Source organism: Desmodus rotundus, chromosome 11, assembly GCF_022682495.2.
Source record: "Desmodus rotundus isolate HL8 chromosome 11, HLdesRot8A.1, whole genome shotgun sequence".
NCBI classification, from domain to species: Eukaryota; Metazoa; Chordata; class Mammalia; order Chiroptera; family Phyllostomidae; genus Desmodus; species Desmodus rotundus.
Window position 1 is genome coordinate 61075251 of NC_071397.1, and position 12771 is coordinate 61088021.

At 37.0% G+C, this 12771-nt stretch overlaps 1 protein-coding gene across 1 annotated transcript in view; it reads right to left on the reverse strand.

Annotated features, from left to right (window-relative positions):
* Nucleotides 1–667: 667 nt before the first annotated feature.
* SNX3 (sorting nexin 3) overlaps nt 668–12771 on the reverse strand; it is a 39546-nt gene continuing 27442 nt past the window's right edge. The window contains exons 2-4 of the mRNA XM_024551785.4: nt 7784–7879; nt 2781–2905; nt 668–1409 (exon numbers count right to left, since the gene is read on the reverse strand). Coding sequence (XP_024407553.3) covers nt 1304–1409; nt 2781–2905; nt 7784–7879 — 327 coding nt within the window. The 3' untranslated portion in view covers nt 668–1303. The remainder of the gene's footprint in view (nt 1410–2780; nt 2906–7783; nt 7880–12771) is intronic.

The following is a 12771-nucleotide window of genomic DNA, read 5'->3' on the forward strand; positions in this document are numbered from 1 at the left end:
CGGATAAACTTTCCTTACCTTACACCTTGGGGATTAACTCTAGGTCACAGTGGGTCCCCAAACCACCAGATGCTGTGCAATTCAAACAAGAGACCGCATTGTGGCTGCAAAGTTCTGGCCACAACACAGGTTAGGCAGCGAGAAGGCATGTATTTTCTCATTTTTTATCATACCAGTAAGGGAGGACACTGTGTCCCTCTGCCTTGGTTAAAGAGGACCAAGACTGCCACTATCCCAAGGCAAATTAGAGAAAGCATGAACCTGTTGACTGAAAAAGGAGTTATTACACCCTTGCTAAGTTTGTTTAAGCAAGTCATGCAGATGAGCTAGAAAATATTCTTCTAAATAACAGGAGGCATGGCACTGATTATCTTAAAAGGGCTTTTATAAAAAGAATGACTTGAGATTATAAAGCATTTTTCAAATACACAAAGTACTTCATAACGACTCAAGCCTTAAGGAATGCTTTTTTTTAGTACATCGCTTTTTTAGTTGTTTAAAAGAAAATACCCCATTCAAAGGGTGGTGGTATATTTGATATCACCGCTGTTTAAAGAGGATTGAAGTTACAGGAATGAGAAGTATATAATTAGTAAATAATCCCTCTCAACAAGTGAGTTAAGTAGGAAAGCCATAAAAGAAGAAAAGCTGGATGCAACACAATCAGTGCATATCAGAAATGCATTTTTATTTTTATTTGAAAACAACTTAAATTTTTAGACAAATGATTTTAGTATATAAATTTGATTTTGTTCTTATACAGAATATAAAGATTCTCCTCACTGATCTTCCACGTGAAGGGTATTACAAGCCTGCAGGGAGGTACTTTCAGCATACAAGTGTGTCTCTTATGTGCAGGGTGCTGGCAACCGACGGTGCAGTGCTCCCACACACAAATTCGGTCAAGTGTCATCGCATATTAAAAAGGGGACAAGAGAAATATCCTAGTTATTCAAGAAGCAAACATGACACAAAAACTGCAGGTAAGATCAGGTCAGTAACTTTAGTTAGGACACTGGAGTTTACGCTGGAATAACAACTTCGTGAGGCTACAGAGTGCACCGCCTTAGAATAGCAAGGAGGAGTCACTATACAGAAAGGCTGGAATGAGGGATTTTCACTAAAGCAAATAACTTCTTGTCAACTGCCCAAACAAAACAAAACAAAGCAAAGCATATGAGTGTTAGTATACTAAAGGCATGATATACCAGTTTCTGTGCAGCATGCTAAAAGTTAGAACTTCTTCACTGGTGCATATGAATCATTAAGAGTCACAAAGTTTTTTCCCCTTTCTCGCCAGATTTCAGGCATGTCTTATTTTAGATGGAGTATAGCTTTTATCTATTATTTCATCCTGTAAAAACATGTGAAGACAACGTTCATTCTGTGCCAGAGGATGACCAGCGACCCTAGGAATAAGAAAGAAAAATTTAGCCCAATATTTTATAAAAACACATATTTTAAGCTTAGGAAGCACAAACAATTTAGTAATAAGTGTTGGTCTGAACTGCCCATAAAGCTATGCTTTACCATCTTAAAGTAAATTCTCTGTCCTTTGGCTCACAGGATAAATAATTTAGAAAATGTTCAATCATTAGCTTTGCACTGCTTCTGGTATATGTACCCAATTAGCTTCTTTACTAATCTATTAGATGGTACATTTATAAGAAACTTAAATTAATTTTCAAATTAAAAGTGAAATATGTCCTGACTCTAAGAATCCATTTTAAAGAAGGAAAAGATATAGGATTAGAGTTAGAAATGCACTGGAGTCCAAGGAGAGCCCCAAACAGTAACAGGCACAAGTGTACAGGGTTCTTTTTTAGGGGGGCAGGGGACGGGCTGCTTGCTTTTAAACATTTTAAAGGTTTCCATCAGACTAAAACACAAGATCGGCCTGGGCAAACAGACTTCTATTTCAGAATTTAAAACTATCTACTCTAGCACTGCCTTCTCTAAAAGGGAAAGTATGTCCATAAAAAGACAATGAAGGTTGTATAAAACAACTAAAAGTTAAAGGCTTTATATAACTTTTCTTTCTGTTTACGTACCACTCACAGATCTTCAAACCACTAGATAAAAATTAAAGTGCTTCTAATAAATAGCTCACACAATCATAGTCTCTATGATTTGACCTTATTTGGTTGATTTTAAGGCCAATACTTTATTACAGTGAACCCATTCCTGGTATAACTCTCACTATCTGGCTTTTTAAAAATGCCTGTATTTTAAATGGAAATAAAGTTTAAAGTTACAAATTTCGTTTTGACCTTAGGAGTTTCTGAAGTAAAAGATAATCCCATTTCTTACATTTCCAAAAGAATACATTTTGTCATGAAAATTTTAAATGTGCACATTTACAAGACATGCTGATAATACCTCCATCTGCAATCAAACAAAATGATTTCAAGGATATTGTAAGTTTTATTGTTCATACTAGAACATACCTGAAATCAGAAAGAATCATAAGTAAAACTGTATTTTTAAGTGCTATAATTTTAAATGTAATTTGCATAAATTAACCATGAAAAACAAATACATACAAAACTTAGGTCAAAACAAAGATACTCATTCCAATCACTCAAGTGTGTTAATATTTATCACATGATATTTCACTTGTTATATACTTTTACTTTGTTTAAAGGATACAAAAAGTTAGGAAATGGCCAAAAGGAAAGGCCATATTACAATTTAACTTAATATCAAAATTACTAGCAGTCACCTAAGATAATCTTAGAACACTGTTCACTCTTACACCCTGAAAAACAGAAAGAACTTACTTGTTTATAAACTGCTCCAGCCCTTGCTTCCTTTCTTCAATAAAATTGTCATCAAATATTCCATCATCTCCTCTAAAAGGAAGCTGACGCAAAAATGCTTTCCCAGGGAGTGGGGGAACTACAACCTAAAACAACGTAAGGAAAGAAAGTTCTCGAACATGCTGACTGAGTTGTGGATATTTATAGAGCACAACATGAAGAAAAAGTATGTCCTCACTGTAGGAGCCATCCCACTGTCAAACTTGTTTAAATATAAAAGGGAATCAGTAAAAAACACTGAAAAAAATATTCAATGTTTTGGAGGCAAGATAACTAAACGCAAAAGAGCTGATCAGAACAACTCTCCTCAATAGCTGGGCCCCTAGCTTAATTATCATTTTTCCTGGACTTATTAGCAAAGCACAAGTACACTAAAAGAACATTAAAAAAACATTGAAATAAAAGCTACCATGCTCCTCAGACAAGTTCTGATGTCACCTGAGGAAGACAATGCTTTATTACAATGGAAAAGGTAAAGATCAAAATCAATTCTCAATTCAATAAAGAAAAAATCACGTAGGGAACTTCCGGCCAAGTTGCAGGCATAGGTAGATACATTCTGCTTCCTCACACAACCAAAAGAAGGATAATAACAAATTTAAAAACCAAAAAACCACCAGAACTTCCAGAAAATCGAATTGTATGGAAGTCCAACAACCAATGAGTTAAAGAAGAAACATTCATCCAGACTGGCAGGAGGGGTGGAGACGGGGGGCCAGAGTGGAGAGGACACTTGGCAAGGCAGTGGCTGCTGGTCCCATATTTGCGTGTGGATAAACCAGGAGGAACAACTGGGAAGGGAGACAGACCTTGCAACTCAGGGTTCCAGCACGGGGAAATAAAGCCTCAAAACCTCTGGGTATAAAATTCTGTGGGGGTTGCAGTGGCGAAAGAAATTCCCAGCTCACAGGAGAGTTTGTTGGAGAGACCCACAGGGTCCTAACTGTACACAAACCCACCCACCCGGGAATCAGCACCAAAAGGGCCCTAATTTGCTTGTGGATAGAGGGGGAAGTGAATGAAAGCAGCTGAAGGCCCAGCAAATGGCATTGTTCCCACTTGGACCCCTCCCCCACATACAGTGCCACAATGCAGTAATGTGGGTAACCCCCCCATGGATATCTAAGGCTCTGCCCCCTACAAGATAACACATATGCCAAGACAAAGAAATATGGCCCAAATGAAAGAACAGATCAAAACTCCAAAAACAGAACTGACAAAGAGATAGCCAACCTATCAGATGCAGAGTTCAAAACACCAGTAATCAGGATGCTCACACAAATGGTTGAGTATGGTCACAAAATGGAAGAAAAAGTGAAGGCAATGAAAAGTGAAATAAAGGAAAATATACAGGGAACCGACAGTGAAGGGAAGGAAACCGGGACTCAAATCAATGATCTGGATCAGAAGGTAGAAATAATTCAACCAGAACAGAATGAAGAAACAAGAATTCAAAAAAAATGAGGAGAGGCTTAGGAACCTCTCGGAAAACTTTAAATGTTCCAACAACTAAATCATAAGGGTGCCAGAAGGAGAAGAGGAAGAGCAAGAAATGGAAAACTTATTTGAAAAAATAATGAAGGAAAACTTCCCCAAACTGTGAAAGCAAACAGACTTCCAGGAAGTCCAGGAAGCCAGGAGAGTCCCAAAGAAGTTGGGCCCAAGGAAGCACACACCAAGGCACATCATAGTTACATTATTCAAGATTAAAGATAAAGAGAATCTTAAAATCAGCAAGAGAAAAGGAGACAGTTACCTACAGAGGAATTCCCATAAGACTATCAGCTGATTTCTCAAAAGAGACCTTACAGGTAAGAAGGGGCTGGAAAGAAGTATTCAAAGTCATGAAAGTCAAGGACCTACATCCAAGATGACTCTATCCAGCAAAGCTATCATTTAGAATGGAAGGGCAGGTAAAGTGCTTTCCAGAGAAGGTCAAGTTAAAGGAGTTCATCATCACCAAGACCTTATTATATGAAATGTTAAAGGGACTTATCTAAGAAAAAGAAGATCAAAAATAGGAACAATGAAATGACAACAAACTCACAACTATCAACAACTAAACCTAAAAGAAAAACAAAAACAAACTAAGCAAACAACTAGAACAGGAACAGAACCACAGAAATGGAGATCACATGGAGGGTTATCAGCGGGGAGGGGAAGGGGGAGAATGGGGGTAAAGGTACAGGGAATAAGAAGCATAAATGGTAGGTACAAAATAGACAGGGGGAGGTTAAGAAGAGTATAGGAAATGGAGAAGCCAAAGAACTTATATGTACGACCCATGGACATGAACTAATGGGTGAAAGGGAAAGCTGGTGGGAGGGGAGGTGCAGGACAGAGGGGAATAAAGGGGAGAAAAAAAATGGGACAACTGTAATAGCATAATCAATAAAATATACTTAAAAATAAATAAGTAAAATACTAGCAATGTTCAGACATGGTCAGATAAAAATTCTGTTATCAATTTCTTCCACCTCATACCGTCCACATACAGACTTCCCTATTTGTGTCTGCGGCGATGCCACGATCGTTAACAACTACTTGCCCCTGCTATTCCATTTCCTAGGCTAAGAGACACGTCATCTTTCTCGCAAATCAGCGATCCTATCTTTCCTCAAAGACCAGTCATTTTTCCAACATTATAGGAACATCGCAAATTTTCACCTTCAAAGCCTGACTATCCTCTAGGGTCAAGTTATACTGATTCCTATCTTTTGGGAATTATTTGGAGCTCAGATATTTGTTTCTGAACACTGTTAAACAGCAGCGAGCTATTTATTTTACGGATGAGTTTGGTCTCTATCCTAGTGTTTCTTATTCATAGCACTACTACATGATTCTCTGTATTAGAGGAAGGCTTTCTTGTGCACTTAGAATGCTTAACAGCATCCCAGGTTTCCACCCCTAGATACCACGAGTAGCACTCCTATTTATGACAATAAAATAGTGAGACATATCAATATATAATATCTCAGATGGTGATGTCCTCTGAAAAAATTAAACTAAAAGAGAGCTACTCTCATATGGGATGGTCAAGGGAAGGCCTCACTCAGAGGTGGCATTTTAGCAGCAGGCTTGACAGAAGGCAGTACCTCCTAATTTATTTATAAATCAATAAAATTCTAACAAAAATATTAATGAGGGTCTTTATAAACTTGCAGATTTATATATGAACTTTAGAATTTTTTGACAAAGCTCAAGAATAGTCAAATTATTTTCAACATATATTAGGTAACTGAAGATACCAGAACACATCTTCAGGCTGTTCTGAAGGGCAAATAGATTAGTGGAATGGAATAGAATTTAGAAACTGTTCCATGTGTTTATAGGAAATTCAGTTCGTAACAAAAATAACATTGTTGATCAGTGGGGAAAGGAGTTTATATTCAGTAAATGGGGTTGACAACACCACCCCTGTGTAAGAACCACCAATCTAGCCTACTGATGCCTTCAAAGCAAGGACTCTCTTTTAGGCTACTTACGGTTATTTTGATAAAAGCTGGGCATACTATAGAAGCCTAAATATCTGTTAAATGATGAACCACTTTGCTGGAAACTTATCTTACACCAAAACAGAGAAAAGATGTATGTAAACAATTAAAACAAGGAGAAATACAAATAGTAAACACCAGTAATACAAATTATACCTATTCTAAGAGGTAAAACTTCAAATCCTTGGTGCAGAGTTTCTATAACTAGGACTTATCCTAAAACTGTAATTCGACAGGGCAAAAAAGGAAAGAGCAACACAACATCATACAGATTAGCAATAGTAATAATAATAATAATAATAATAATAACAGCAAAAAAGAAACACGAACCAAATGCCTTCCCTTTACCAGCACCCAAACTCACCCAATAGAATGTAAGCACCATAAAAGTTGGGGACATTAATTTGTTAACAGTTCTGTTACTCAAAGAACACACTGAATGAGCTCTCAAATGTTTATAAAATAAGTACATCTTCAAAAGTGAATATTCCAAAGCAAGAATGTAGTATCTCTATTTATTAAGGTTTTTTTCTGTCTTTCAGTGAAGTTTTAAGTTTTCATTACATGGGTCTTATATTTCTCATTTTATGCTTAAGTATTTTATGAGTAAAATGGTTTTCCTTTACATTTTGATAGGGTGCAATGATTGGCATATGTGCTCTTGTATCGAGCCACATTTATCTGGTTAAGGAAATTTCCTTCCACTTCTATCTTATTATGCTTCGGAAATAAGCACAAGCTTCCCCTTAATCTACTTATGAGCTCCTGTACTCTATACTCTACTCTACTGTACTCTAGTCACAAAATAACTTGTCATCATTCCGGGCACACCATGCCCTACGATGTTATTCTGACATAGAGCTGAAATAGGGATATTAGAGTGTGACCATGCTCTGATTTATTTTGTAGCCAAAGCTTATGAGAGAAGACAGTTCTTACTGAGGTATATGCCTGTTTTCACACTGTAGGTAGATCACGGTCATCACTTAAAAACACTAACCTGAAGAGTATCAGCATGTACCACAGAGTAAGCTAAGTACTAGTTTATAAACTTTTGTTATATGTAAACGCATGATGATGAAAAGTGTATTTATTATGAGTCAGTAAAAAGTCCTGGAAATACACTGACACATGAGATGCACGGAGGGAATGAAACCTGGCTAGGGCTGTGGAGGGGAAGGTGGAACCAGACGATGAGGGAAAGGAAGTAAGGGTAAGTGAAGTGTCATCCCAGTGTAAGTCGGCAGAGGCCTCAATTGGGACACTAAAGTAGACCAAAGGAGGAAGATAATTCTACAGAAAAACTACAGACTTCGTCCATCTCGCATGAAATAAGATAAAACTGAACTCTTTGAAAAGGAAAAATCGTATTTACTTTTACTCATTTTACTCAAGGTAATTTTCCTGAGAAACAGTGATACTGAAATTTGAAATGTTTTGCTTCAAAGTTGCATTACATATAATTCTTACCTTGCTCTCTCTTTCTAATTCACTTCGTAGCCATTCAAAGTCACTGTATCTCCTTCTAACAGTAGATTCCTTCAGCTTGAAAATAGGCAGATTTGTCTGAAACAAAAAATGTCACTAAGTTGAAGCATATTACAGGGAGTTCAAAACAAAGAGGGGAGAGATCTGTTTGTTAAATTAATGATATGGCAAGCCTGGTGACCTTAAGATAAAAAATCAAAGTTATTAAGGTGTCATTTTTACCTTTACAAAATAAAACTTAGCTATTAAAAAACATTATTTACACTAGAGTAAAACTTTCAATATGAACATCTGCACATACGCTATTGGATGTTGTTCTGCCTGAGGTTAGTTACATAAACAAAGGTCATTTTTTTCTATTTCACTGACCTGTGAAAATGTCAACTGAGCAGGGGTGAACATAAAGCTAGCTGATTGTGATCCAATTTAGACAGCAACTTAATATATAATGCTCAGTGGAGAAACAGACCTTAACTACTTTGAAATAAAATACAAAGTATTTTGTTATTATTTCTTCCACTATTTGCATATTCTTAATGATCTTTAAAAATGCCAGAAAAATCACTCAACAGAAGTAGGAAATTAGGAGCCATACACTTTACATCAGACTCATAGGTACACAGCTTTACAGACTGAGGGCAAATTTAAGGATGGGAAGCACAATGCCCAGCACTCTGGGGTTACATCAGAGCGGAAGAAAACTTTTATTTAGATTATTCTTTACAAGATTGCAAAGATCACTTCTGTCAACTTTTAAACTTAAAAGTAAAAAAGATTTCTATTACCTTTTAATGATCTTTAAAAAACGAGAATACATATTACCAAATCCAATGAAAAATGGTTTATGATTAATGACAATTAGCAGAAGCTGCGTAGCATCACGATTTTACCATCAAAAACAGATTTTATGAACCCCCATTCGTCGCTTGTGGGAATGTAAATGGATATAGTCACTGTGAAAAACAATGTGAAGGTTCCTCAAAAAAATTAAGAATAGAGTTACTATGTGACCGACCCAACAACCCCTCTTCTGAGTAGGTACCTGGAAAATTTGTTTGTAAGAACATATGTACCTCGATGGTTCACTGCAGCATTATTCACAGTGGCCAAGACATGGGGACAACCAAAGTGTCTTTTGATAGATGACTGGATAAAGAAGACCTGGTACCTATATATAGTGGAATACTACTCAGCCACAAGAAAAGATGAAATACTGTCATTTGCAACAACACAGAACCTGAGATACCATGCTAAGCAAAATCAATCAGGGTATAAAACTGAAAACAACAAATGAACAAACAAGACAAACAAAAAGAAACCCCCAAAACTCATAGACATAGACAACAGTACGGTGGTTACCAGAGGGAAAGGGGGTTAGGGGAGAGGTAGTACATGGTAAAGGGGGTCGAATACAAGATGATGGAGGGAGATTTACTTTCGATGGTAAACACACAATACAGTATACAGATGATGTATTATAGAACTGTACACATGAAACAATTTTATTAACCAATGTCACCCCAATAATTTTAATTAAAAAAGAACAGATTTTAAAATGCACATAATATCGCAAAGTTTGGAGGGGACAGAAATGACCTAACACAAATAATGTCATATCATACTGAAAATGCTATTTAATATTATAGTTGACCTTTGAATGACAGGTCTGAGCTGTACAAGTCCACTTAGGGGTAGCTTTTTTTCCCTGGTAAATACACTGGAAACTTTTTTTGGAGATTTGCAACAATTTGAAAGAAACCTGAACTTCTGGCTAAGATGGAGGTGTAAGTAGATACACGATGCCTCTTTGCACAACCAAAAGGAGGACAACAACCAAAAAGAAAACCAAAAGAAGGACAACAACAAATTTGAAAACAAAAAACCAGAACTGCCAGAAAATCAAACTGTATGGGAGTCCAACAAGCTAGACTTAAAGAAACATTTATTCAGACTGATAGGAGGGGCAGAGAGGTTGTACGGCAAGGCAGCAGCTGGTGGTCCCACGTATGTGTGCAGATAAATTGGGAACAACTGGGGAGCGAGACAGATTGTGCAACCCAGGGTTCCAGTGTGGTTAAAGAAAGCCTCAAAACCTCTGGCTGTGAAAACCTGTGGCAGTTGCGGTGGCTGGAGAAACTCCCAGCCTCACAGGAGAGTTTGTTGAACAGACCCACAGAGTACTAGAACGTACACAAACCCACCCACCTGGGATTAAGCACCAGAAGGGCCCAATTTGCTTGTGGGAAGAGACCGAAAGACAGCTGAGAGCCGAGCCAGCAGCACTGTTCCCTCTTGGACCCCTCCCCCACATACAGTGCCACAATGAAGTGATGTGGGTTCCCCCCACCCTAGCCAATACCTAAGATTCTGCCCCTTACAAGATAACACATGCACAGAGATAAAAAAAAATATATATGGCCCAAGTGAAAGAACAGATCAAAGCTCCAAACACAGAATTAAGTGGCAGAGAGATAGCCAACCTATCAGATGCATAGTTCAAAACACTGGAAATCAAGATGCTCACAGAACTGGTTGAGTATGGTCACAAAATGGAGGAAAAAGTAAAGGTTATGCAAAGTGAAATAAAGAAAAATATACAGGGAACCAACAGTGATGGGTAGGAAACCGGGACTCAAATCAATGATTTGGTGCAGAAGGAAGAAATAAACACTCAGTCAGAACAGAATGAAGAAATAAGAATTCAAAAAAGTGAAGAGAGGCTTAGGAACCTCTGGAACAACTTTAAACGTCCCAACATCCAAATCGTAGGGGTACCAGAAGGAGAAGAGGAAGAGCAAGAAATGGAAAACTTACTTGGAAAAATAATGAAGGAACTTCCCCAACCTGACAAATGAAACAGACTTCCATAAAGTCCAGGAAGCTCAGGGAGTCCCAAAGAAGTTGGGACCAAGGAAGCACACACCAAGGCATATCATAATTACATTACCCAAGATGAAAGAGAAGGAGAGAATCTTAAAATCAACAAGAGAAAAGGAGACAGTTACCTACAGAGGAATTCCAATAAGACTATCAGCTGATTTCACAAAAGAAACCTTGCAGACAAGAAAAGGCTGCAAAGAAGTATTCAAAGTCATGAAAGGCAAGGACCTACATCCAAGATTAGTCCATCCAGCAAAGCTATCATTTAGAATGGAAGGGCAGATAAAGTGCTTCTCAGATAAGGTCAAGTTAAAGGAGTTCATCATCACCAAGACCTTATTATTTGAGATGTTAAAGGGACTTATCTAAGAAAAAGAAGAAGATCGAAACTAGGAACAATGAAATGACAACAAACTTACAACTATCAACAACTGAACCTAAAAGAAAAACAAAAACAAAAAGGAACTAATAAGCAAACAACTAGAACAGGAACAGAATTACAGAAATGGAGATCACATGGAGGGTTATCAGTGGGTAAGGGGAGGCAGGAGAATGGGGGTAAAGGTACAGAGAATAAGAAACATAAATGGTAGGTACAAAAGAGACAGGGAGAGGTTAAGAAGAATATAGGAAATGGAAAAGCTAAAGAACTTATATGTATGACCCACGGACATGAACTAAGGGGGGAGGGGATGCTGGTGGGAGGGGGACCACGATGGAGGGGAATAAAGGGGAGAAAAAAAATGGAACTGTAATAGCATAATGTATAAAATATACTTTAAAAGAAAAAGGCCTCATTCATTAGCTATGTAGCCTAGAAATATCAAACATATTAAGAGGCAAATTATGAATGCATTAAATACTAGTCTATTTTACCATTTACTACCATAAAACATACACAAATCTGTCATAAAAAATTAAAACTCACACACTTACAGATCACACATGGTGATATTGGCTGTCAAGAGAAATGTAAACAAGTGTAAGGATTAAGTCACAACTGCATAAAATTAACTATAGTACATACTGTGCTACTGTAATAATTTGTTACCTCCTATTGTGTCAGTTACACTAGGCTACCGTAAAGCAATCACATATGCTGGTTATTAATGCATGAATCTTTATACCTGTAATAAATAGATTTCTTTTTCAGTCTCTTTGAAAATTAGTAGTATAATACATGTAATATCTACAGTGTTTTATATCATATACGACAATATTGATTTAGGTACTGACAGAGAATTCACTTAGAAACAGATGACAAACTTAATGGTATCAATAAAGAGTGCTGCAAATGTAGTTTATCGTCCTTGTGATTTTCTTTTCTCTAGCTCACTTTATTGTAAGAATATAGCATATAATACATATACAAAACACGTGTTAATAGTGTTTATGCTATGGTAAGAATTCCAGTCAACAGTAGGCCATTAGTACTTAAGTTTTGGGGGAGTCAAATTATTGGTGGATTTTCAAGTGTGTGGGAGATTGGTACCCCAGACCCCAGCATAGTTCCAGAGTCAAGTGTATATACCTTGAGATTATATTTTGTCCTTAATTCAATCTTTGTAGTTGTAGAACTAACAACTCTCTTACAGCTGAAAAGAAAAGTTAAGTGCCACTAGAAGGAAACACTGGCTTCCTATTCTGTACACAGGAACATCGTTATTATATAAAATTCACTCGTAAGAAGATTCCAATCATTTGTTAAACTTAATGCCACTGGTAATTGTCATTCAGCTAAAGAAAAGCTTTTTATTTAGGATCTTAAACCTACTTTGTGCTGGTCTAAATTTTTTCCAAAGTGTATTAACTTCTCTATGTTGTATACCTTATAGCTTGGAATCTTCTACAGATGCTATTGGGCATAACACTGTATAGGTTTCAAGCATGAAACCAAATCTCACAAGAGGTTTAAAAGCACTTGAATTTTCTTTCCCAGGTAACCACAACATTTGTTCATTGTATTAATGACCAAGAGCAAATTGTACCTAACAAGACTCTTATTATACTAGAAGTCAAGCTTATATTTAGAGATGCTGGCTTGCTGTACAGAGAGGTATTCTCATTCCCCACAGGGAATAAAATTAGGT